The sequence below is a fragment of the Natrix helvetica genome (genome assembly GCF_964273705.1).
Source record: "Natrix helvetica genome assembly, chromosome: 5".
Classification (NCBI taxonomy): Eukaryota; Metazoa; Chordata; class Lepidosauria; order Squamata; family Natricidae; genus Natrix; species Natrix helvetica.
In genome coordinates, this window is record NC_138551.1 from 22,680,324 (window position 1) to 22,708,304 (window position 27,981).

Here is a 27,981-nt window from a genome sequence, read left to right on the forward strand (position 1 = left end):
AGCGGGCGGCCACGCGGCGGTGGGAAGGCAGGCGGCGAGGCGCGGCGCGTCCGGCGAGCTGCGTTTTTTTTCCGCCAAGGCGCCATGACCCGCTTGACTGATTTGCATCCAGCGCTCTCTTGCTCCTCTGGGCGATCGCTCCCCTTGCCGCCCAGCGTTTCCTCGCCGCGGCTCCCCGTCTCGCCTCGGGCCAACTTGCGAGGGGGAGTGGGGGGGCGGGAAAAGGAGCTCGCGCGGGGACGGATTACAAGCAGGGACCGGGCGCGCTTGGCTGGGGGCGGGGGGGGCGTATGAAGGCGGCGGCGGCGGCGGGCCAGCAGGACTGAAGTTGCCCAGGTTGCGCTTCGGCCCAGGATGGAAGTTGCCAAGCCGATTCCTGAAGAAGAGGAGGAAAACGCGACCGTCCTTCCGTCCGCGAAGCCGCGCCACCGGGGGAGACCCACCGATCTCCGGACGGCGCATCCAGCGCGCATCACCTTAGGTATTCGGTGCCCTTCCTTCTTTGCTCTTTGTTTGTCCGTAGATCTGGCGACCGACTGAAGCTCGATTGCAGCTTATTCTTTTTTTGGCCACGGGCGATTGTTTGTATCTGTGCATGCCTGGGAAAGAGCGCGCGGGTAAAATGGGATACAGGTACGCCTTTCTTTCTTTCTTTTTGCTCTGGTGGTATTGCAAAGAAGGATTTCCTCAGACCTGTTCGTGCGGGGAAAGAGCTGTGGTCATGTACTGCCTCCGGCTAATTTTCCTCCATTTCATTTCTTAAGGTCCTTCCCCACCCCCATCCATCGCCTTTTCCCCAGCTCTCCAAGAAATCGCAGAAATCCCTGCCTTTTAAACCCGCGGTTTCTGTCGATTGCATTAAAAGCAATAAAGGACCACGCTGCTTCCCCCCCCCTTCCCCTCCTGCAACTAAGGAGCACTTCCATGGTGCCAGAGGACTTGGTAACAAGGTGGGCTGTTGCTGCCACTGCCTATGGAGCTATTTAAAGTGTGAGGGGTGGGACACGCTCACATCGGGGGTAACCCTTGTGGGGCCTCCTAGGAGAATAGTTCTCTCATTCCTTGCAAGCCTGGCTGATTTTGAACCCCTCACTCAACCTACCCTTCAATGGTTGTTAACAACCCCAGGTCTTTGAGTATGGTAAGGAGAGCAGAGATAGAGTTGTGGGGGGGAGGGGAGGTTTCCCAAGGGATCCAATGACACTGCCACCTGCCAACCTCACCGTCCCCCCTCCCTCTATCCCGCTTCAAGGGGCAACACAGAAAGCAAACCAAATCCATTTTGTAGGCTGCAACTGGATTTTGCTGACAAGGCCCCTTCCTCCCTGATTGAAACCCATGGATAAACAATGCTATCTCTATTTGCTCTAAACAATGTCCATTTACGAGAGCCATCAGCGAATATTATGAAGTTTGTGGTTTCCACCTGGGAAGAATTTTAGACAGGGCAGGAAGGTGAGCAGCTTTGGAAGCCACGGAATGGACTAATACAACCTCAGCTTTCACAGAACTTGAGGATCGAAGTGATCCTGGGTTTTAAAAAAACAGATTGAACATCAACTCCATTTGCTGTATTGGTCAGAGGATATTCTTATATCAGCAAACCTTCTTTTAGATGCTCTAACCACAATTTTCCACCTCCATTGTTCCTTTTAATCCCTCGGCCCCCTATTTTCTATGCAGGTTGGATGTTCTTTTACCTTCCAGGCTCCTTGTCTTTGTTGTCATCTTCTTGCATCCAGACATAAATTTTGCTTAGACTAGAGCTTTCCCTTTGCTTTCCTTCTACCAGGCAGGCTATCCTTGGGGGTAGATTTCAGGGAAGAATCATTTACAAGGGGAGAAAGGGGGAGGCAAGATACCTTGATGAGAGGATGGGCAGCAGCCCTTAAATTTGTCCATTGTTTCCTTTTGGCCAGAAAGAGAGAAAGAGGTCCCTTGTCACACAACCCTTGCTTCTAGAGAGGGTTGTTATTTTTTTTAATAGCCTATTGGAAGGGAGAGCAGAGTCTTTCTAGTGCAATGGGTGGAAGGGGGGAGAGAGGATGAGAAGAATAGGAAAAAGTAAGGCAAGAGAAAAGGTCCTTGTTTAGACACACATATCTAGACACGCACCAACAGACACAAAGCTGCTTTTATATTTTCTCCTCCTGGGACAGATTTAGGTTTGATGGAGAACTGCAGAGAATCTAAGAATTGTTCCTGCCTGGATGTAAGATAGTTCCATATCTTGCCTTAAGGTCTGCTGCTCTCAAGAATTTGGTAGAATCTGAATGTTTGAGAGCCCTGGGGGCTTCCCTATTCAACATCCCCCTCATCGAGATTATTTTTCAGGGGAAATGAGGGCAGGGACCACCTCCAGCTCAAATCCATTCTGGCATTTCAGTTCCAGCCTCCCCCATCATCTCAGAGTTCCCCCACTTCTGACCTCTTCCTAGCTAGATACGATAGATAGATGATAGATAGATAGATAGATAGATAGATAGATAGATAGATAGATAGATAGATAGATAGATAGATAGATAGATAGATGATGATAGATAGATAGTAGATAGATGATAGATAGATAGATAGATAGATAGATAGATAGATAGATAGATAGATAGATAGATAGATAGATGATAGATAGATTCTTCATCCCAGCCCTCCTCTTTACAGAGGAAGGGGGCAAACCCTGTACAGTCAGGCTGGGCTTCCCAGATGCGTGCTCCCGATTGGGTGCCAAGTACGTCTTCCTGAAGCTCCAGTACATGGTAGGGAAAACCGATCCGGAGGCAATAAGGTTCATAGAGGCATCCAGAGCGTAGGGGAGAAGCTCTGCTTCCCTTCCTCAGTCCGTCTCCCACCCCCACCTTCTGTTTCTTTCCCCAAAGAATGAGCCGGTGCTACCCAGCCCAGGCAGCTTTAGCTACAGCAGAAGCTGGGAAGCCTGCAGCAGCCCCCTTCTCCTCCCTGCTCCATTGACTGTGCCAAGCAGTATCTCTGCATCCTGAAGAAGCTCATTGCATTCCTACCACGTCTCATCTGTGCTTGCTCACCCCCCCCACCTCTTCCCTTTTGCTTCAGCTCCCAAGCTAGAGTATAGAATCAGAGCAGAGAGGACGAGAAACCAGCAAAATCTTTATTTAATTATTTTTGCAACTTAAAAAAAAAAGAGCTAAGGACATTCTTTGCCTATGTGTCATTTTCCCCTCCTTTATTTTGCTAAAGTAAGATTTTCCATGGTATTTTTTTTCTCCTCCCTCTTTTTTTCTGCTCTCCATATGTGCTAAAATCTCTCTTCCTTCAAGCCCTGGTAAGTAGATGCTGCTTTTTTTTTTCCTGGATCTCCCTCTCTCTTCTTTTCTCTCTTCCTCCCCCTTCCCCCCATGTGTGCCTGGATCAAACATCTTTTAAAAAAAACATAGAAGAGAAAATAATAATATACACCCATATGCCGCTGTGCTTGCTTGTCTAGGCAAAGAGTGAAATGAAAACGCTGAACTGAGATATCTCTTTCCTCCCCCCTCCCCATCCCTATTCGTATATTCTCTTCCTACTGGGCTCCCCAATTCCCTTCCTTTCCAAATGGATCCTTTGCTTTCTTCCCTAACGTGAATCCCACTAACTCCTCCCCTCCCAGTTTTTCTTCCTAAAGATGACCTTTTACCATGAAGGTTCCCCCCCCTTTTTTTTTTTTAATTAATCGGGAGGAGGGAATGGAAGTGTCTTCTCCTGCATGGAGGGAGCGAGAGAGAATCCATCTCTCCTTTGCCGGAGAGGGCAGCCCAACAAAATGCCAGGACTCTTGGCAAACCTTTGAATGGGCAGTAGATGGAGGGCGGTGAAGCCCCCCCTCCCCAACCTTTGTCAGGATGCCTAGTTTTTAACAGTGGTCTATTCTTCTGTATTGGAATGGAGGGGTGGGTGAGTGGAAGAAGGAATCCAGGAAACAAAGACAAGCTGAGAAACCTGTGTAGGTCATTGTGTTCTGGTAAGTGTCTTTTAAGTTGATTTCTTGTATGTGTGTGGTGGTGGGGTGGCTTTTACTAGAAAGGAATGGCTATTTTGCTTGTGGTTGATAGAAAAGTCTTTTATCTCCTCCCAAGTTTCAGTCTTCCTCCATTCTTCCTTTCCCCCTTGCTGGATCACCCCTGGGTAGACTTCTGGGTACAAGGCATCATCATTCAAAGTATCACCCCCTCCCCCCTTCAATGTACAGCCAGGCAATCTCCCTATCAGCCTTTTCATTGCTCAGCCTTCAACTTGGATCTGTAGATGGCACAGCAGGTTCTTTTCCAAAGATTAATCATCTCTAAATGCTTTCATCAGCTGAAATGATTAATATGGAATATGCTTTTTTTAAAAAAATAATAATATCTGGTACTATATCCCAGTTGTGTTAATTTGGTTTCGGGCGCTGGGAAGAGCAGAGGCTTAATTTTTTCCTTTTTGTTTTGACTCTGGCATTGCTGCTATGTACAGTGTTTAGTTTCTAATTCCAGTCGCAAGCATTTCTTTAGGATTCAGAGGTATCGGAAAGTTGTTTGTCCTCGTTTTCTTCAGCAATGTCTGTTGTGGTGTCGGGTAAAATTGGATATTCCCCTGGTGGGATCCCATCCCTTGAAAGTTAAGTGTGTGTTTGCTTATTGCTTATGGTGATAACCTGTACCCTTAATTGAGTATCCAGATGAAAAGGGGGTAAAAAAATTAAATCTCTGTTCAGACGCATCTTTTCATTTCTAATTAATGCAAATATGAAGCTGAGCTTGTGCACATCATCTGCTTCCTGAACATTGCCTCGTTTTTTTGGGTGAAAATAATGTTTCTAGATCATTTGCAGCACAGGCCTTTATAGCCTTCATTTTCTCCTTCATTATGGTGTTATGTACTAAACAACATTAGATAAAGAGTGGGCAGGCTGGGGGAGGGAAGAAGGCCACACTGCCTGATTAAATGTTTGGGTATCACTTGAGTAAGAAAAGTAAGTAAATATGAATCGGGCTGCTAGGAGGTTGTTGTTTTCCCTTTTGTGATGAAGATAGCAACACATTCCTTCTCTTCCCTCTCCACCCCCCACCCCCCACGGTCCGATTGCTTTAAAATATATTTTTTAAAGGAAATGCTGATCGATTGTAATCCCTTTGTGTTGTTGATTCTCCTTACAGTCTCGTAATCCATCCAAACCATGAAGCCTTCGATGGCAGATCCACCCCGTCAGAGAAGGATGCTGTGGATTACCCTTCTAAGCACAATCGCAGTAGCCTGGACTACCCCCATTCCTTTGATTGAGGATTCAGAGGAAATTGAGGAAGCTTGCTTCGATCCTTGTTACTGTGAAGTCAAAGAAAGCCTTTTTCATATACACTGCGACAACAAGGGATTTATAAATATTAGCCAGATAACGGAATCATGGTCAAGACCTTTCAAACTTTACCTGCAGAGAAATTCCATGAGAAGATTATACACAAACAGTTTTCTCCACTTGAACAATGCTGTTTCTATTAACCTTGGCAACAACGCACTGCAAGACATCCAGACGGGGGCCTTTAATGGGCTCAAAATCCTGAAGCGACTGTACCTGCATGAGAATAAACTAGACGTTTTCCGGAATGATACTTTCCTGGGATTAGAGAGCCTGGAATATCTGCAGGCAGATTACAATGTTATTAAGCGAATTGAAAGTGGGGCATTCCGAAACCTGAGTAAACTCCGGGTCCTGATCTTAAACGACAACCTAATTCCCATGCTTCCGACCAATTTGTTTAAGTCGGTATCTCTGACTCACTTGGACTTGCGTGGGAATAGATTGAAAGTACTTTCCTATCGAGGGATGCTGGACCACATTGGTAGGAGCTTGATGGAGATTCAGTTGGAAGAGAACCCTTGGAATTGTACTTGTGAAATAGTTCAGCTGAAGAGCTGGCTGGAGCGTATTCCGTATACTGCCCTGGTGGGAGACATTACATGTGAGACCCCCTTTCACTTCCATGGCAAGGACTTGAGGGAGATCAAAAGAAACAAACTCTGCCCCATGTTGTCTGACTCAGAACTTGTCAGCGTTGGTGTCCCTCAGTTACCCTCAAGCAAGGAAAATGCTTGGCCTACTAAACCTTCTTCCATGTTGTCCTCCTTCCATTTCACTGCTTCCTCTGTTGAATATAAAACTTCCATTAAGCAGCCCAAACCAACAAAACAGCCCAGGGCTCCCAAACCGCCGCCTACACCTCGAGGCCTGTACCCTGCACCCAACCAGCCTCCGATCGCTGCATACCAGACCAGGCCACCTATACCCATCATATGTCCTACCGGCTGCTCTTGTAGTTTGCACATCAATGATTTGGGCCTAACTGTCAACTGCAAAGAGAGAGGGTTCCACAATATTTCTGAGCTCTTACCCAGGCCCATCAATGCCAAGAAACTCTACCTGAGTGGGAATTTGATACAAAAAATTTACCGTTCAGATTTCTGGAATTTTTCTTCCTTGGATCTTCTGCATCTTGGGAACAATCGGATCTCATATGTGCAGGACGGGGCTTTTATTAACTTGCCTAATCTGAAAAGCCTATACTTGAATGGCAATGACATTGAGAGATTGACCCCAGGCATGTTCAGAGGCCTGCAGTGCTTGCATTATCTGTACTTTGAGTACAATCAGATCAGGGAGATCCAACCTGCCGCCTTCAGTCTCATGCCTAACCTGAAGCTACTCTTCCTCAACGACAATCTCCTGAGGACCCTGCCTACTGATGCCTTTGCTGGCACATCCCTGGCCAGACTCAACCTGCGGAACAACAAATTCCTGTACCTGCCTGTGGCTGGTGTGTTGGAGCACCTTAACGCCATTGTCCAGATTGACCTGAAGCTCAATCCTTGGGATTGCATGTGTGATCTGGTGCCTCTCAAGCAGTGGATCGAGACGATCAGTTCTGTCATTGTGGTGGGGGATGTCCTTTGTGCCAGCCCAGAGAACCTTACTAATAGAGATGTCCGCTCTGTGGAGTTGGAGGTGCTGTGTCCAGAAATGTTACATGTTGCCACTGCCTCGCCAGCTCCACCACCATCAGGTCACCCAAGTCCTACCAGTCCCTCACCCTATGAGCTATTCCCAGCTGGAGGAGGGCCAGTACCACTCTCTGTGCTCATCCTTAGTCTACTTGTGCTGTTTTTCTCTGCAGTATTCATTGCTGCAGGCTTGTTTGCCTTTGTCTTACGCCGACGGCGCAAGAAGCTTCCTTTCCGGAACAAACAGCGGCAGGAAGCCCTTGACTTAACGGGCATCCAGATGCAATGTCATCACCTCTTTGAGGAGGCAGGCGGTGGAGGAGGTGGTGGAATGACTGCATCCCCAGAGAAGGCACCGCCTATGGGCCATGTTTATGATTACATCCCGCATCCGGTAACCCAGATGTGCAACAATCCCATCTACAAGCCGCGCGAAGAAGATGAAGTTATAGCAGGAGAATCTGGGCCACCTGGGGACATACTTCTAGGAGGTGGCAATGGAGGTAGTACCTGTGTCGGGGAACAGTTTGTTGACCCCACTAAGGAGAGTGGGAACAGTAGCTGCTATAGGACCTTGCTGGAGAAGGAGAAGGAATGGAATCTGGCAGTGTCCAGCTCGCAGCTCAACACCATAGTGACAACCAACCATCACCCACATCCTCAGCCATCTGGAGGAGGAATTGGTGTGGGGATTCCTCTCTTGGGGGAGCTAGCCCTGGTGCCGCCTGTCTTCCACCATGAGAAGAATGGTGGGGTAGTACTCTTCCCTCCTACTGGTGCCGTTCTAGACAATAGGGAGAGGCCCCCATTGGTCCCTCCATGCTCAGTGGGCTTTGTGGACTGCCTATATGGCACAGTGCCCAAATTAAAGGAACTGCACGTGCACCCCCCTGGCATGCAATATCCAGACCTACAACAGGACGCCAGACTGAAAGAAACTCTTCTCTTCTCAGCTGGTAAGGGCTTCCCAGAACATCATCAACCCCCCCAAAGTGAATACCTCGAGTTAAGGGCCAAACTCCAAACCAAGCCGGATTACCTCGAAGTCCTGGAGAAGACCACTTATAGGTTTTGAGAAAAAAAAAAACGTCTAGCTTTTACAGCCAAATTCCAGCATCTCCCACTCCCTCCCCAGCCCCAGAGCACCCTCACATCACATCCGTTCCTTTCCCCTTTCCTCCCCTGACCACCGCATGCTGATACTAGAAGATACAGCTGTGTGCTTTCCCCCTGCCAGTTGTTGGCTTGGAGGAAGGGCCTAACTCAGATGATCATTAATCGATAAAAGTGCCTTTGCAGACTTTTGCCAGCAGATGTTAATCAATCATTATTTTTTTATATTGAAAAACAAAAACCTGAGACTTTGACTGTGCCATGTTGTCTAAGATATAAGAATATTATTATTAATTAGCATCATGGGGGAACTTTGTCTTGATCCTGACAAAGTACAATTCTGTGTGTACTATCCTCCCCTCTTTTTCCTCCTCCTCTTCCTCCTCTCTCTGTCTCTCTCTCTCTTTCTCTCTCTCTCTCTCTCTCTTGCGCCTGCACTCTTTCTTTTAAGAAGCAAAATACTATAGAAACACAAACCTTTCCATTCTATTTTTTACGTTGAACAATGGGAGGTGGACTCATCTTCAGCTCCCCCCCCCCTTTTATCATGGCACAGATTCTGTACATTTATTTAAAAGAATACAAAAGTGGGGTGAATAACAACAAAAATGCACTTAGCTGCATGACTGGAAACTGCTTTTGGGAAGGGTGGAGTTGTCCTCTGTTAATGTTTTTCACTCTCTTCTCTCCTTTTTCACCTACACGCACACACAAGTCCCCAATCTCAGTTTTAACTTTCTACTTCCAACCTCCTTTCGACCAGCTTCCTTCGCCATTATTGCAAGGTGCCCACTCTCCCTCCATTTTCCACAATAAATGTTGTGTAAGGGAGATGAGAGACATTGCTGGCCTAAAATTATTATTTTAAGCCAAGCTTTTCAGCTCTCCGTCTCTCTTGTGGCATTCCTGTGGGGAAGAAAAGGTCAGTTCCATTATTATTATTTTTTGAAAAAGTTTATTACTTTTCTATTCAATATCAGCCACACTTCTAATTAAGACTCCATCATAATAAGTGTAAAGGTGGGGGAAAAATAAAACTCACTGGATACCAATCACAGATATTTCTTAGAAGAAACACTTTTAATGTTTTTTTTCTTTTTTCTCTTCCTTGCTCTCACACACACACTCTCACATACAGACACAAATACAAATGTGCATATATTTATTCTGTACTTTCAAGTAAATATCAATTGTAAAGATAATGTTTAATCATTGTACAGTGATGCGTCTGGTATAGCTTTCCTAATAAAACATTTTGAAAAAAATAGATATATATTAGAAGATACAAAAGCTTGAATTTAAAAAAAAAAACTTGAGCTATACCCTGTTCAAACCCTTGCTTCCCGTTAAGTCCATGTTGTTTTTATTAATACCAGTACAATCTATTGTGATGTTAATCGAATATAACAAAAATAACAATTTCTGCAATTTTTTTCTATCAAAAATGCTATTTTGGATTTTTAAAATCTGATTTTCAAACTTTTTCTCTCTCTTCCCTCTTCCCTTCTGCTCCTTCTGTTTTCCTCCATTTCAATTTGTTATGCTTTTATCGGAATGAGTTTCTTCCTACGTAAAAATATGCAATAGATTTATTTCATTCTTTGAAATTATCAGTACCATTATTTATCTTCTGCTGCAAGGAAAAGTCACTTGATTTGATTTCAAACCCCTCCCCCCCAAGTTTAATTTTTAAAAATATATTGAATATATATTATTTTTAGGATGGGAGGCATAAATTTCGGCATTTTTTTAAAACACTGTGGGCATGTTGCTTTTCCTGAAATCATAGATCAGTGGGCTGAGATAATGAAGTGGTCTTGTTGTGTTTGCTATAGATAATTTTTTTTAATATCTCTTTTCTTTTACTTTAGAATTGCTATATTGCCAAATTAACTTCGTAGAGTCTTTTTCTTTTCCCCCAAACCATTTTTGACTAGTATGAAAAGAAGCAAAAAAAAAAAAAAGTTTGCTTGTTTCATTTATTTCCTTTCCAAGGTATCTAGCTGGTATCTTGTTTCTTATAGAACTGAGTTGACACTGAAAAAAATCCGAAGGAAAAGATTTCCTTGGTGGAGAAAAAGGTATTATCCATCCCGTATGGCCAGTAGATGGCACCCGAGTTCCAGAAATGACACCCGGAGACCAGGAGGCTACTTTTGAATGGTGTGCACCCAGCCTAATCATTTGGAGTCCCGAATCTGCCCTTAATAGAAAATCATCACGTTGAATGTAATTCACCAGACGTCACTAATGCCTTACATGAAGATTTAAAAAAAGCAAACTAATGGGAAACTGTGGAAAGTACCTCCTTTAGTATGTACCCATATAATGGTGGTACCTTGTTTCTGACGATTTCAAGCAATGGTTTTTATATTTATATAACACAGACGACACACAGACACACACTCATGAAGAGAGGGGAAATGTATTTAAAAAATAAAATAAGTCATAAAAGCAATTTATTTGTCTTACTAAAATGTTATCCAGGGAATTTAAAGTGTCTCTATTGTAAAATGGGGTGGGGAGGGATGGGGAAAATCTATCTGCCTCTCACACTCTAGATCCATGATTTGTTTGTTCTAATTTAGTTCAGGAATCAGTGCATAAATTGCAATCTTGGGTGTAAAAATATATGTTCCTTCATATGGTTGCTAATCCTTAAAAATAATAACGCTAAAACAAACTAGAATAGGAACCTTACCGTATCTCCTGTTCTAAAACCAGGTAAAAATCAAAGCTCTGGAAACTAAGCCAGTTGACCTAACTTGAAGATTTTACTGTTGAATTTTGTCTTTATATTCATTCGCCTACCCGGGGATTATATGAAATGTATCCCACTTAAGAATAATAGGAATTAAATTTAGGCTCTTCCACCCAGAGAGTGGAATTGAGAACAGTACAACGCTGTTATTTATTTACTGGATCTTATTTGCAATAATTAACCTGTGATGTACAATTAGCAAGGCAGTAACAAAAGCCCAGTTTTTGCTTTGTGATATCTTTGTGCTATTAATCATGGGCATATTGAACAGAAGTAAACTTGTGTACAAAACTAAAGTCATAAAATGTGTAGTTTAGATTACTATGATTTTGGTTAAGTATACTTTAGGCCCAGGAACATGTATGCCACTGGTCGATCTATGTTCTGAATTGCAGCAGCTTTCTAGAATTTACTCAGGCTTGTGGTCTTAACTGGATTGAGTCATTGGCTTTTCCCCTACTTTTTTATTTTTTTTACTACTGGGAGTTTTCATGTGTAAAGTGGATACAGTCCTCCCTACACTACATGATTATGATTATTACCATATTCCATAGTATAGAAAACAGCTCTATTCCACATAGGAAGAAAGAAACTGGGGGATTTGGTTGTATTAGGCTACTGCTCAAAATCTAGTAATAGGAAGTTAGATTAAGAGGGGAGGCATTCACAGGTAATAATAGATTCACTCTGGGTAGAACTAACTTTGAATATGATTGTAGTGCAAAAGTATATCAAGATTCAGCATAATAATTGTTACTATAGTTGTCTTAAGTTTGAGATGTACAAAAAGCTTTTTTTTATCTTAATGATCCCTCGTTGTGAATCCAATACATCAGAGTTTTCTAAAGTATTTGCTGCTCATTATTTCTAATGTGGAGTTTCTGAAATTAGAAAATTTCAAGTGCATTTTTTAGCATAGAGGTGTCATTGCAGTTTTGGGTTTACAGCATTATCACTTCATGAAGCTCATTTGTTTCTTCTGTTGGGCTGGGTGGTCAACAAGACTTTTTTTTTTTAATTATCAGAAAGCATGCATATATATAAAATAATGAAAATTTTATTCAATTTTTATAGCCACCCATCTCAGCCAAGATACTTTCTATAGACAGTTATGACCCCTTTTCTTTCTTTTCTTTTCTTTTCTTTCTTTCTTTCTTTCTTTCTTTCTTTCTTTCTTTCTTTCTTTCTTTCTGCTGCATTCATGGATAAGGTTTGATTTTATAAAATCTTTAAAACATGATGAGCTGCTAATTATGTCTTGGAAATATAACATCACATGAGCATCTAGTAAAGATAAATGGTTATAAATAATATTTTTCTTTTGTTTATATTGTCAATCACAAAGACTTAAATAGAAAACAGTTTTGAACTTAAATATTGAAATAATATTAAGCAAGAACAAATATGTAAGGCTGATTTTTCTATTCAAAAGAATGCTTTTGAAAGACAGAAGAACACGGAGTCTGAATTTTGTTTGTTTCCTTGCATAAATAATTCTGTTGCTTATTAAGTATCCACTAAAGTCTATCATATTCAAAGGGTCCGAAGACACAGATATATCATGCTGCTGTATATAATATAACTGTTAATTGAGATAATATTATACTGGGTTGAGTGGCTAATGGGCAGAACTATAGCTGTTCATTTCTCTAAAGTGGGTCATCCCATCAGTGACTGTTTTCATTTATTAATCTGACTGATGGGTAATTAGTGGAGATGATTTATCACCATTAGCAGTTTTGTTAGATAGCAGTAGCAATAATATTAATTGAAATAATTGTGAAAAAGAAATTACATTATATGCATAGGAGGGAAGTGTTATGAAAATATACTTCAATGAAGTCTTTGGTACAGAATTCTTAGATTTTTAAGGGCAATCATCAAACAAATGGTTGCCACTGTCAACGCTGATGCTAAATACTGTATTATAGTTTCCTGAAAGACATTTTTCATTCCGTCCTCTTAGGGATATATGTAATAAACTTCACCAGTGAGCAGAAGGAGAAGGGGGTGGCCTGTATAATACATGGGGGTGGTAGAGAAATGTCAGCTGCCTAGCAACCCTGGCATATATGCATCCTTGTCAGCCGTACAGCTATTAAAATCACAAAAGACAAGACACAACCAAGACTCATCTCTTTTAAGAATGGAATATTTAAAGGGCAAGGATGGAAAAAAAAACTGCTAAGAAGTGTGAGATGGTTATAATGCTAGTACCTGCAAGGATAAAGTCCTACTTTCTCTTGGATGGAAGATTTCTTTTTCTGTGGGTTTTTTTTTTTTGAGTCATCAGTATGGATTAGTGCCTATACCTGATATTTTATATGTGAACTGTATACTTTTGTATTAAATGGTATTGCTAGATTTCAGTTCTTCTGGGGGGGAGGGCGGCAAGGAAGCTGATGGACAGATTCAATTTCTGCCCCCCCCCCAAAGTGTCTCATGCATAGATTTTCATACATGAAATTAAATCTTTTATTATGAAATATATACATGTTTATATACCTAAGAGCTGCAGTGACGCAGTGGTGAGAATGAAGGACTAGAAGTACAGATTACTTCTGCTGCCTGCCGCCTGCCTGCAATTTGGCAGTTTGATTCTCACCAGGCTGAAGGTTGACTCAGCCTTCCATCCTTTACGAGGTTGGTACAATGAGGACCCTGATTGTTGGGGGCAATATGCTGACTCTGTAAACCGCTTAGAGAGGGCTGTAAAGCACTGTAAAGCAGTATATAAGTCTTAAGTGCTATTGCTATAAGGAAATGAATAGTTGTAATTAACTGATTAAGCATGTATATATACCCACAATAAACCACTTTAAATAGGAATCTGATCAAATCCTGAGATTTTCCATGAATTCACAGCTGAAAGAGGTGACACAGGGTTTTTTCCCTCCATGATGGAAGAGTTTCTCATAGAACTGCTCAGTGTTGAAAAATCAGAGCTTGGTTTAGCAGTTAATTTGCTAAATAAATGGTGTGGATTCTCTTCATGCGAGCAATTGGAGTTGAACAAAATCTTTCCCCCCTAAGTATTAACATGTCTGCTCTGCAGCTGTAAAACAGGTATTATTAATTAATATTTCCACTGTTCGGGATCATTTTTGTAATGGAATATTATGGCTTGTGACAGCTGGTTGGATGTCAAACAAAAACGGCTGAATTGTTTGCCTACTAGCTGCAGTGCAATTTGAAGTCAAACGAAATACTAAACAACACCCCTATGGATTTGCTAGAAAAGTATCTTACCTTCAGAATTATAGCCAAGCATAATAAGTGCTAGCTTTTGTTGGGAGTTTTGACACCACAGAACAACATCAAAGCTAAGCACGGACGGTAGAAAGGGATGGAAGACCCTTTTCCAGGGTTTTTAGGTTGCTCAGAAAAACAGCCCAGCCCAGAGGATTTGACTGAATGGTTATCAGTCCTGTAGACAATTAAGTGGCTTACTTAAACTTCACTTTTAAACAGGTGAAGCAGCAGAAGGAGATGCTAAGAGAAATTGGTGCTACAGTATGTAGTCCGGAATTTGCCTCTAAAAGCAGCATGCTGTTTTTACCATGGTGGCGCAGTGGTTAGAGTGCAATGCTTCAGGTACTTCTGCTGACTGCCAGCTGACTGCAATTTGGCAGTTTGAATCTCACCAGGCTCAAGGTTGACTCAGCCTTCCATCCTTCCGAGGTGGCTAAAATGAGCCAGATTGTTGGGGGTAATATGCTGACACTGTAAACCGCTTACAGAAAGCTGTCAAGCACTGTGAAGTGATATATAAGTCTGTCTAAGTGTTACAAATGATGAGAGTGTAGCCCCACCAGACTTCTCCAGTGTGGAAGGAAAATCCAGTTGCCTGTCTAGTAAAACATGATACATGGAATGAAAGGGCAAGTACAATATCCTGTTCTACCTTTATCGGTTCAACCTTTATTGACATCATCCTTAGGGGATGTCCGTGCCAATTCTGGGTACAAGCTTGTCCATCCTGTTACTTTCCAAGTGTGCTTTGATTCCAGCTCCTACATTTTGCAAGTTGAATGACTATTTATTATCTAGGCTGCATAGGTATCAAACTCGATAAATTTTGCAGCAGATGATAATGATGATTGCATTTTTTTTTATTTACAAAAAACCACAATATTTTTCTACATATGCAGAAATGTAAATTATATTTTTAATATGGGATGAAAGTCATGTCTTGGCTAATACAGTACAGATCGGTAAGATAATTCTGAGAAAAAAAGACTTGGACATAGTTGGACATGACTATGTTGATGGAGAAAAGTGTATGTCTCTGTGTGTATGTGTGATGGTGTGTTTTCTCTCTGAATTTGCTCATATTGAGTAGGAAAAGGACATATGGCTTTCTGATATTTTGCTTGATATGATACTGTTTAGGGGATATGATTCAAATTAGCCATCTCTTTTCAATACAATACAATACAATACAATACAATAGCGGAGTTGGAAGGGACCTTGGAGGTCTTCTAGTCCAACCCCCTGCCTAGGCAGGAAACTCTATACTGTTTCAGACAAATGGCTATCCAACATCTTCTTAAAGACTTCCAGTGTTGGGGCATTCACAACTTCTGGAGGCAAGCTGTTCCACTGATTAATTGTTCTAACTGTCAGGAAATTTCTCCTAAGTTGCTTCTCTCCTTGATTAGTTTCCACCCATTGCTTCTTTTTCTACTCTCGGGTGCCTTGGAAAATAGTTTGACTCCCTCTTCTTTGTGGAAACCCCTGAGATATTGGAACACTGCTATTATGTCTCCCCCAGTCCTTCTTTCTCTTAAGCTAAACATACCCAGTTCCTGCAACCGTTCTTTATATGTTTTAGTCTCCAGTCCCCTAATCATCTTTGTTGCTCTTCTCTGCACTCTTTCAGTCAGTTTAGGATATTCCAAGGGACTGCGTGAATATTAGATATAAGAATGAGCTGGAGTTGTGAGTTTTATAGACAGTCACAATGTATGTAATAAGATTCATATTCATTCTGCTTCTCCTTTCTGTTCCAGAATATAACGTTCCCTATGAGAATGATTAGCTGCACATTGTGATAATTCAATGATTTTGCTATAATGCTTTACAAACTGCAAATGAACAAGAGCTGTTTGCTGTAGCAGGGAAATAATCAGGTGTACAGGATGAAGTTCATATTGTAGTCAGTTCCACAACTGATGTGTAACAATTGAATGAGTGTTATAACCTCGGATGATTTTTAAAGCATCAAAATTCTGTTGATGTTGAATTTTCTAATGTGGTGAACAAAACTTTTTTGTTGTTGTTCTTGGTAGCTGACAAATTATTGTTTGAGTAATTTTCCCTGATTTTATTTTATATGTTTTATTGAGAGAGGTATTTTTTTTCATTCTCATAAATAGGAGTTCAAACTTGATTTCCTCTCACCTCAGTGGCCTAAACTACTTTATTTTATTTTATTTTAAATATTACCTTCTTACATTAAAACATTAGACTAACTATCTTTTCAAGCTGAAAGTGAAATATTTTTACTTTTGCAAAATCTTGCTCTGTAATTCTTGGGACTTGTTCCAGTATTTGTTCAAATTTCAGTGTTAGACTTCAGTCAATTATGATTCAAGGAGACCTATCATAAAGAGAAGAACTTCTTTGTAAACTCATATAGGAATGTGTGGTTCCCAAATTTGGGGATATTTTTTATTCAATGGGAATTATATCTTGCAAAAATAAGTAGTGGCCGCGGTGGCGCATGGTTAGAATGCAATACTGCAGGCTACTTCTACTGACTGCCAGCTGCCGGCTGCCAGCAGTTTGGCACTTCAAATCTCACCGGCTCGAGGTTGACTCAGCCTTCCATCCTTCTGAGGTGGGTAAAATGAGGACCCAGATTGTTGGGGGCAATAGGCTGACTCTGTAAACCGCTTAGAGAGGGCTGTAAAATACTGTAAAGCGGTATATAAGTCTAAGTGCTATTGCTAATCACATCTATGCAAATATTTTTTTCATGAGTAACAGTGAAACTTAACTGTTAATCTTCCAAAAGATGTTCTTTCCATTTCTATTTGAAAAACTGCAAATGAGATTCACCGACTCAGGGCCAGGTCATTTAATTTACATTCACCTGAATCAATCAAAATTTGAAAGGAAATTCTTAGCACAGATAGGTGGAACAAAATTTAATCCAATTGCCCTCAGAATTAGCAGAAGTAGTCCTATCTTTGTAGGATATTACCTTGAAAACAAACATTTGCGGGTCCTCTTCTGCTGGCAGAACAAATGAAGGCTAAAATTATTTTCTCATCCTGTTGGTTTATCCTTCAGAGTTACTTTTTTCCCCTGGCCTAGAAATCCAGATGTGTTAACAGATGCTACTGAAACACATTGGGAGATGCTAGGTTGGTGAAAAGCAGGCGAAGACATACAACTAATGTATTCTATCATGTATTTTATTTTCTTGCATATTTTTGAAGGACAATCACTGACTTGGAATTCAGAGGGTTATTATTGCAGCTTATATAGGACATGCTTCATCAGATGGACTTCTTTACTAGAACTACGCATGCTTTGCAAATGATTCAGAAATGCTTCAGACCTGGTACAAGCACAGCATTGTTCATCCGTTCATTAAAATGTTCTCTTTGGGGGTTTTTTCAGGCTTTTGGGTGAGGCTCAAAATTTGAGGGTCTATGTCTTTTAAAATAGAAGCATTCTTTATTTTTTATTATTTTTTCCAGGTTTACATAGGAGCCTGAAAAAAGTTTAGCTTCTTCAATGAACAAAAAAGAAGCATTGTAAACATACGCACACAAGTCCAAAGCATTTCATTGCATATCTGTGTATATACCAGGGATGGGTTGCTCCCACCATTACTGCTGGTTTGGTGCACATGTGCGCATTTGCACAAAAATAGGTCTGCGCATGCGCAAAACATTAAAAAAATTAAGTTTGTGCAATTTGTGCTTCAAATTCTTGCTTAACTGTAAAACTGATGCAAGACATAGTTGTAACCTATGCTACACCATAGGGTTCAGAGGTGATATTCAGCAGGTTCTGACTAGTTCTGGAGAACCAGAACTAATCTGGTAGCAGAACAATTGTTCTGAGCATGGGCAGAACTGAAAATCAAGATGGCGGCCCTGTAGGAGAACCAGTTTGGGGCATGGCAGGCCTGGGTTTCTGCCGGTTCCAGCGACCCAGGCTGCCAGACCACTACTGGTTTGACCAAACAGGGCTGAACTGATGGGAATCCACCACCGATACTAAGTAAAGCTACCTAATCAGCGTGTAGCTCCTCATTTTCAGTGCATTTAAGTTTGTTGTGAGGACAAAATATTTTACTTGATTTAAATAAGTATATTTATGGCTAGAAGTAGTAGAACAGGGGGAAGGAAAGAGGGTTTAAAATGCACACATTCCTTTTTCCTTAAGGCAAGCACGCCTTATTTCCATCAGACAATGACATAGGTTAACACCTATAAGAATTGCAACTCGGATGTTTATACAGAATCTTCATTGGCAATTCCAAGCATCTATCTATGGTGGCACTTGCCCTTGGCATGTCAAGACTGCATTCTAACAAATCAAGAGAAGCAGGCCAAAAAAATAAAATAAATCAAAGTGACTGGATTAAAATAAAATTAACTATTGTTGAGATGATTTAAAATATAAATTCTATGGGCAGAAAAAAATACTGTTTGGTGATCATTTTTGATTCAGCTTTTGAGCTTCTCTCTCTCTCTCTCTCTCTCTCTCTCTCTCTCTCTCTCTCTCTCTCTCATCTATCTATCTCTATCTATCTATCTATCTATCACACACACACACACACACATATATATAGTATTTGTACTGAAAAATAAATAAAGGGAGACTAGTATAGATCTATTTCGAGCTAATTAGCTGTCATCAGCTAGCCATACCCTTACTGGGATTTGAACCTGGGCTGTATTATATCTTAGGCAGGAGTCTTAGCCACTAAGCCACAGGCTCGCCTCCTTATCAGTTGAGCCAGGGAAATAGGTATGTATTTGTGTTACAACCCCTGGTATGCCTAAATATGGGAGGAAGGTCACTACTCCCTCTTTCTGTCCTTCGGCTCATCACAGAAGACCATGCAGGCAGAAAACCATATTTTTATTTTTAATGTTGCCTTTTTATATTTGTGTTGTATTTGTACTGATAAATAAATAAAGGGAGACTAGTATAGATCTATTTTGAGCTAATTAGCTCTCATCAGCTAGCCATACCCTTACTGGGATTTGAACAGGGATATATATATCTGGGGACTATATGTAATACAAGGACCCAGATGGTGCAACCTTGTTTAGATAAGCCTGCTATGATTAAGGATGTTCCTAAGGATAAAAGATACTGGAGACAAGAGTGGGTTTGTGGCAATTTGTAGATTGTATGTGTTATTTTAAAATCTAAATGTAATATCTTTTCAGTCTGGCAACACTCAAGCTTCAAATTCTTGCTTAACAGTAAAACTGATGCAAGGCATAGTTGTAACCTATGCTACATCATAGGGTTCAGAGGTGGTATTCAACAGTTCTGGTAGCAGAAATTTTGAGTAGTTCGGAGAACCAGTAAATACCACCTCTGACTGGCTCAGATCCCATCTATTCTCTGCCTCCCAAATCCCAGCTGATCTGGAGAAAATGGTAGTAACCTTCCCCCGGAGTGGGGAGGAAATGGAGATTTTTATAGTATCCTTCCCCTGCCATGCCCACCAAGCCATGCCATGCCACGCCCACCAAGCCACACTCACAGAACCAATAGCAATTTTTTTTTAAATCCCCCCACTGATAGGGTTGCTATGAGAGGACAAAGTATGAAAAAACAGCTTTATTTTTTTCAGAAATCATACATTGAAGCTTCAAAAAGAAAGGTGGTGAGAGTGGGCTATTTTTATAGTCTATTAATAAGCTATTATTCAGTAAGATTATGTTAAAGTTCCAAAATATTGTTTTCTAGTGTTCAAAAAGAGATAATTGGGAAGTGAAAATTAATTCAGCCAGTCTTTATTGATAGTAATTTTAATATTGTCTAATTCTTGGATTTACCTATAGTTTCAGATTTAAAGAAAAGTATAAATAACTGAGTAATGTATTCTCAGTTGCGGATTTTCTATATTCCACATTCTTAATCTCTGAATTTAGATGAGGCTTATTTTTTTCCTTATCCAGATATTTTTCTTTATATTTTCTTATATTACATTTTGTAAGCTTCTTTGGTATAACTAGTAGGAATGTAACCATGTGCATATGTGGAAATAGAAACCTTTGATGAATTGATGCTTGGGTTATATGATATTATTATTGTTTTCATCAATTATAATTGTTATTAATTATTATTAAGTATCATTTATTATTATTGTTGTTGTTGTTGTTGTTGAAATGAGGAAGGGCACAGTAGTCACTTTAGTAGTTATTTTTTATAAGCAATTATGCCTGTATTAATACTGCATATGTCCATACTGCAGATGCGAGTTAATTACAATACAATACAATAGCAGAGTTGGAAGTGACCTTGGAGGTCTTCTAGTCCAACCCCCTGCCTAGGCAGGAAACCCTATGCTATTTCAGACAAATGGCTATCCAACATCTTCTTCTTCTTTTTATTGAAAAAGTTTTATACAAACAGATTTTCCCCCTTTTTACCCCCCCCGACCCCCCCCAACATATAATATAGATCACCTACAAATACTGTACCCTCTCCCCTCCCCCCATTTTAAAATAGATTTCTCATTCAGATATTGTACCCCCTCACCTCCCAACAATCATAATACAAGTTTCTTTTAAAGTAACAATAGCCCATTAACCCCATCTTCTAAGTTAATTAAGCATATATAAATCATAATATAGATTTCTCTTAAAGTAACAATATCCCATTGCTCCCATCTTCTAAATTAATTATACATATATATTCCCCCACCCTTCACCCTAACCCTCGCCCACCTCCCAATCAAACCCACCCCCCTGACTTCCGCTATACACCACTAATAATTCCAAACATCTCATATGTTATTTACTCTGTTCATCTGTCAATCTAAACCTTCTTACCTAAAGGCTACATAGTACTTCCTAGTCTGATATTTATTCTGTATATAATCAATCCATTTTACCCATTCCAGTATATAATTCTCCTGCTTCTGACCTTTTACAACATCTTCTTAAAGACATCCAGTGTTGGACATTCACAACTTCTAGAGGCAAGCTGTTCCACTGATTAATTGTAATAATTGCCAGGAAATTTCTCCTCAGTTCTAAGTTGCTTCTCTGCTTGATTAGTTTCCACCCATTGCTTCTTGTTCTACCCTCAGGTGCCTTGGAGAATAGTTTGACTCCCTCTTCTTTGTGGCAACCCCTGAGATATTGGAACACTGCTATCATGTCTCCCCTAGTCCTTCTTTCTCTTAAGCTAGACATACCCAGTTCCTGCAACCGTTCTTCATATGTTTTAATCTCCAGTCCCCTAAACATCTCTGCATTCTTTCTAGAGTCTCCACATCTTTTCTACATTGTGGTGACCAAAACTGAATGCAGTATTCCAAGTGTGGCCTTACCAAGGCATTATAAAGTGGATTAACACTTCATGTGATCTTGATTCTATCCCTCTGTTGATGCAGCCTAGGACTGTGTTGGCTTTTTTGGCAGCTGCTGCACACTGCTGGCTCATATTTAAATGGTTGTCCACTAGGACTCCAAGATCCCTTTCACAGTTACTACTGTTGAGCAAGGTACCACCTATACTGTACCTGTGCATTTAGTTTTATAATTATAATTTGTGTCTGTTATGAGGCATTATTCACAAGGGTCAGTCAAAAATTAGATGTGTAAAGAATTTTTCATTTTCACATAATGTGAATTCCTGTTTAAAATTTTTTTGCTTTCAACATAGGACTGGAGAGAGTGATCTCCACTTTAAAACTTTAGACACAATATCCAAAAATTTGAACACCCTGAACCATCAAATTACCTTTTCTCAGCAGATTTTAAATAATATGGGGGTGGGGCTTTATTGAGTCCTGGAACACCCTACATTTGAGTTTCCACCAGCTCAAACACTAATTACATATTACCACAGTCCAGGGGTCAAATGCTACCAGTTTGGACCGGTTCTCCCAAACCAGCAGTAGAAAATGCTACCGGTTCACCCGAACCAATAGTAAAAAAAAAAAAATGCTACGGTTTGGGCGAACCAGTATTTTCGACGATCAGCTGTGATGTGTGATTTATATTATCTAGACAGCAGGATTGTGGTCACGTGGTACAATGGCTTCCTCCCCCCTTGCTGTTCTACTTACCTTTGCAGGCGCGCTCAGTAGCAGGCTCCGCCCACCCACCCCGATGTCATTACGGCCATTTTTGATGCTCTGCGCATGTTCACATTTGCGAACTGGTAGCAAAGGTAAGTAGATTTTCACCCCAGATGCAGTCTGAAATAGTCCAAATGTCGTAAAGCATGCCCCAATTCCCAAACATGACAGACAATTTAGAAAGACACCATGGTCAACGATAGCACATGCTGCTGACGAGTCTATCAGAAGTGATACTTATTCATCTAGGTTCTGATACAAGTCATCAACTAGATCTATCAATGCTTTTTTGTAACCAAAAGGTCTCCAGGTAAGGTCTCTATAGCTGGTTCACCACTACCTTCTCAATCATTTGCAAAGGAGGAGAGTTTGGAAATCGGAGGAGAATTATAAGAAACAGCAGGTTCCAGGGAGAGCTTCTTCAGAAAAGACTGTTAACACTATCTTTTAAACTAAGGGGCATTAATCTCTTCCCCAGAAAACATTCATATTTCCCAAGATGTTTTTGTCTTAAGAAGAAAAGATATCTAGGAAAATGCAATATCAGTTTTCAAGTACCAGAAAATGTGTCATATATAAAATATAACAATAAAAGTCTTTCTAATCTTCCCAGGTTTAAGACAGAACATTATTTTAATTTACAGAAAAGCAGATTGAGGTTAAATACCTTTCCAAAGATGGTGGAATGTTTAAGCAGGATTTGTGTACCAACTGGATAGCCATTGTTATGGTGTGGATTCCTGGCACTGATGAGGTGGCTAACTTCAGTAGACCTAATATCCCTTCAATTCTATGATTCTAAGAAATATCTCCTCAGCCTAAGAAATCTCCCCTCAGTCTATGGATATTCTAAGTCATCCAGGTCATGTTTGTCCCAAAGGTACTTTTTCAAAAGGCAACTGGACTTTGATGTTCCTTGAAGCTGTTTAGCTTCTCATCCAAGCAGTTCTGAATGAAGCTTCTTGGCTGAGAAGCAAAACATCTTCAAGAAAAAACAAAAACAAAGTCCAGTTGCTTTTTGAAAAACACATTTGGGATCACTTCAGTAACACTGAAATAATGATTATAAAGAAAACTATCTGAGGTCAGAAATCCAAGCAGAAAAGCAATAAGCATTATTGTAATAAATCATCCTACTCGGTCTGGGAGACTCCAGATTAAATTTGACTTCAGTACCTTGGGAATGTTTAGAGACATAATTAAATAGTTGCCAGTGTAAGTGGGTGATATCTTATAGCCTGGCCCCTCTCTGTCCCACAACACCAGTCCTTCAGAGATGTCTTTATTTGCCATATTCCTCATTTGAAAAAGCCTCTCAGGTTTCAGTTCTGTACATGAGTTTAAATAATTCCACTAGTATTACTAGTCCTGCTATAGTATTAGACTTGTGAGACTGAGAAAATAGTATCACAAATAACATGGACAATGTTTCTGATTTGCTGAAGAGGGACAGACAGTAATACTATGTCTCCTACTGTGGAAACCCAAAAAGAGGTGTGATATATAGCTTTGTCACCAGTGACTATGATTTCAGTGGTATAAAGATATCTGCAGTTGGCTAAAACTAGGACAAATTCAAATAATTTGTCAAGTATTGAGAAAGAACAATTTATTAAAATCAAATGCATAATATAGGATATAATATTGGATATAAGAAAGTTTGGCATAATTTGGACCATAACTGTACACTGGTACCTTGGTACTCAACTGCTTTGAAATTCATCAAATTTGGTACTCAATGCATTTTGACATGAAAATTTTGTCCTGGTACTCATTGTTTGGTACTCAACGCACAAACTACAAGTTGTCAGTACCGGCTGCCTTGTGACTCACTACATTATTCCTTATAGGATAAAAAAATGTTTGCTACTCTTCATTTTTGGTACTCATTGCACCTCCCAGAACCAATTAATGATGAGTACCAAGGTACCACTGAATATTATTATGTAGTAATGCAAATTATTTTGCTTCATTTCAAGTAGTAATCACAGAAAGGATACATCTACTTGTAACAGTGTAAAAGTATGGGTTCAGAAGTGGTTAAGAATATACGTAGCATCCATCCATCTGCCTAACTAATATATCTTTATGAGCATATGAATCCACATTTATTTCTGTAAATCTGTCTGCATATGACCTTAGCTCTGTTCATCAAATAATGGCTTTGTGGAAAGGATCCAGAATTTTTATTTCTAATTCTGGCATTGGTTAGTCAATTACCCTAAGAATGTATGGAGGTTGTAGCCTTTTCGTGTGGCTTATTTGATGTTTCAGATACATACAAGAATGAAAGTTCTTTCATGGCACCATCATAAGTACAAATTGAGATTGCATCACTACAAATACAATTGTGGGTGTGATTTGTTTAAAACTCTCTCATTAAAAGCTCTCTAAAAGTGTAACATTGGAGAAGGTACGTTAACCTAAGCTATTCAAGGATGCCTTCCAATGATAATGGCTGTTCTGAAGGACAATGCAAAAAATCTATAGAACTAAAGGTGGGTAACTGTTATTATCCTTGGGAAAATAGTTGCACCTACTATCAACACAATATGTAGCAATGCAATGTTAGTTAGTTACCATGGTATATATTTTAATAGATTTGTTTCTACTTAATAGGAAATCGGGGAAGCAGCTATCAGCTTCCTATCATGTTTTTTTTCCTGACATTTCACATTTTCTTAATTCTTCCAAATGAATTAAAAGTATTGAAAGACCAAATCCCATTTTACTGGAGAGAAAAAAGCACTGTGCAAGGAAACAGCTTTGGCATGATCATATATCCATCACAGAAAATGTTTTGTCCTGTGCTTTCTTCTTTATAGTATGTCATTAAAAAGGACCAACAACCTGTACATTCACATACAACTCTTGAATGAAGCATTTCAAAGATTTGATCTTGTAAACTGTGAAGTAAATGGATCCTGTCCACACTTTTCTTGATAAATGAATTGTCCTTTATCATCCTTACCCAATTTTTGTAATAAAGATCTCAACAAGAAGAAAAAGAAGCATTAGGATAAAATTCTGTTTAGAATTGCATGCTTTCTAAGAAAGAAGCAAAATTAGGGAAGAACATAACGTATTTAAAGCTGTCATACTGTATATTTGCAATAGTTTGAGTCATCCATCTCTGATTATTTAATGATGTGATTGTAGATGTGAGAAGAGTTAAAACCATTTAAAATATTGAGAAAAGTTTATTAAAATTCTGGGGCATTATGGAACCTAAAAAGACTTTTGGGGAGAATGTTTTAGCTGCTAAATCTGATATGCAGAGCTCCCCCCCCCCTTTGTATGGTTGTTTGCTTGCTTATTTTTCAATAGGTGTTGAGCTTAAAGGTAACCTAACATGGTGATATAACCAGATCTTTGCAAAACCTTTTGCATAATATTATTCCAAAAGTTAAATAATCCAAGATAAACAATCAAATACACTGTACATCTGACAATGGCCATTTTATTTCTACATTTTAACAATATGCTCTCTAGACCTCTGGACATAGCTTGTCTATGGGTAGATGAGCAAATAAGATACAACATAAAGTTACTTCTGTTACTTTTCCTATGCACTTTGAAGATCGCCAAATATAGGAAGATTTTCACAGAAGGGAAAAAATGAAATATTTATAATTTGAACTTAGAGGTTTTATTTTTCATTTGATATAAATAGGAGTTAATACTAGTGCAATAAATAACAAAGTACATAAAGTCAAGGTATCTCCATGAATTTCTAAAAATAATTTAATAAATAAATAAACATGCAATGAGCTTTGTGGAACAGTTTAGAAGGAAGGAGTCCCTTTCTCTCTTTTTGAAATACCCAAGAAATGTAAAAAAAAAAACCCTTCACATTCATGTCTTTTGTAAGAGCTTTCTAAAATGCACTCTTGAACTGATTATTAATTTTTTCATGTCATTAAAAGAGGCCTCTGCCCCATGCAGATTAGGGATTCAGATTTTGTCCTGAATTAAATATCTGTTGCTATAATCTCATCATGTCAGGATAGCTAAATCTTTGGCATCTCTGCTTTTTAATAAGATTTTGTTTTGTCTTATGGAAATGTTATGTATTTATATCTATCTTCATATGCATTTTCCTTCCCCTGGAAAAAAAAAACCAATACCCGAAAAACATATATTTAGAAAATATCCTCTATTTGTTGAAGAAAAATACTCCTCTCTGTTGAGAAGAGAAATTGTGATCATAAATCCTTCCTCAAGTCAAGATATATTCCTAATGACTTCATTGGTATTTGCATGTTATTTCCATGCAGCAATCAACAATCCATAAATCTCCCAGGTCTTTTTCTTCCCCCTTTAAATTCCTAATCTATCCTATACTCCTATTATTTCCCCTTGCAATTCCATCCAAGCATTAACCATATCTGAACAAGCTTTTTTTTGTTTTCTTTTAAGATCAGACAGTTTCCTTGGTGCTGCCACTTGTTATGACAAAGGAAGTGAAGAAAAAGATTGTTTTTCTTACACTTTGCAAGTAGGGAAGACATGATGTTGACTATATCATTGGGATGGAATTTATACAGGACTAAAGACATGCTGTTAAATTAAGCACTTTTCCTTCCTGATTTTCTTTTGCTATGCAAGCAACAATTTCATCCTGGACCTATCAAGCATCTAGACAAATGCTTATCATTTCAAGATCCATGAATACATTTAGATGGCATACATCTTCCAGAGGAGGACTCTAAAATCATCAACTAAAAGCATCCACTTTTATTCTTCATCCCAACCTGTGATCAATTCCGCTTCATTTTTCTTTTAAATTGGGCTTTTGTAGTTAGGCTGTGGAGCTGCCTTGTAGAAACTGAACTGAAGAGCAGGTGCTAAAGCCTCTTTGGTGCTCAAACAAATGTATAGCCTTCCTAATCTGTGGCTACAAATAATAGAGAATGGTGAAGCCAGCGTTTAGTCATACCCAGTTTAAGTGTGGATACAGAAGGATCTCCTTTAACACAAGCCCACCTGGAGGCTGAAATTTTCATCAGAGACTCATCCTTGCACTTCAAAGTGAAGGAAGTAGTGAATAAGAAAAGAATCCTCTTAATGAAAGCAGCCTATCAACAGATTCTTCTACCACGATGCTTTGGTGTCCTTTCAACGTTAATCCTTTATATTCTTCCAAAATTTTCATAATGCTGATTTCATTGATGCAATTTTTCTAACCTGAATTATGAGTCTGGTATTATTATTATTTTTTCAATTTATTAATGGATATTATGCTGAATTTCCTGACAAGAGTTCTTCGAAAGTTATGTTCTATGGGAAATGCTCCTATTCTCCAATGCGAGTTGTAGTGAAATTGTTTATGGTTTGCTTTGACCTGGCTAAATCACCCTACCCAAACCACATCTCCAGTTTTTGCAGGAGCGGTACACTGGACCATTGTTAACAATGTAGTAAAACAATATAGTGTTTTTGTCTCTTTTTACGGCATAGGAGTGCCATTTTCATTGCTATTTGCTAGACAAATGTAAAGCAAAACCAAGTCTCTGATAATCCACAAGGTCAAATTTATATCCCATTCATGGTTTGTGTAAATTAATGGCAAGTTTAAAGCCAGAATCAAAACTTGAAGAAGGTTAAAAGATTCACTAAGCAAAAAGGATCTGCAACAAATCGGTAAGATCTCTTCTGCCAAAAAATGATTTTTCTACTTGCATACACAGTTGTCTTCTCTTTCTTGCATTAATGTGAACTTTTGCAGACATGTTCAAGAAAAATAAAGATCATTTCCTTGTTGATGTTATTCTTTTTATAGGCTGAAAATGTGCTGAAAATAGGTAATATGTACAAAGCCAAATAAATA

General features: G+C 39.5%; 1 protein-coding gene across 3 annotated transcripts; it reads left to right on the top strand.

The window, feature by feature from the left end:
- The first annotated feature begins 226 nt into the window (after window positions 1-226).
- Window positions 227-27,981, top strand: SLITRK3 (SLIT and NTRK like family member 3). Of its 3 annotated transcripts, none has more exons than XM_081955758.1 (3): window positions 227-481; window positions 5,148-7,940; window positions 26,571-27,981. In XM_081955758.1, the coding sequence occupies exons 2-3, from the start codon at window positions 5,168-5,170 to the stop codon at window positions 26,651-26,653; spliced, it is 2,856 nt and encodes a 951-aa protein (XP_081811884.1). In that variant the 5' UTR covers window positions 227-481; window positions 5,148-5,167; the 3' UTR covers window positions 26,654-27,981. The 3 variants fall into 3 exon arrangements, with proteins under 3 accessions (XP_081811884.1, XP_081811885.1, XP_081811883.1); XM_081955759.1 differs by lacking the exon at window positions 26,571-27,981 and adding an exon at window positions 10,122-10,547; XM_081955757.1 differs by lacking the exon at window positions 26,571-27,981 and having other exon boundaries at window positions 5,148-10,547.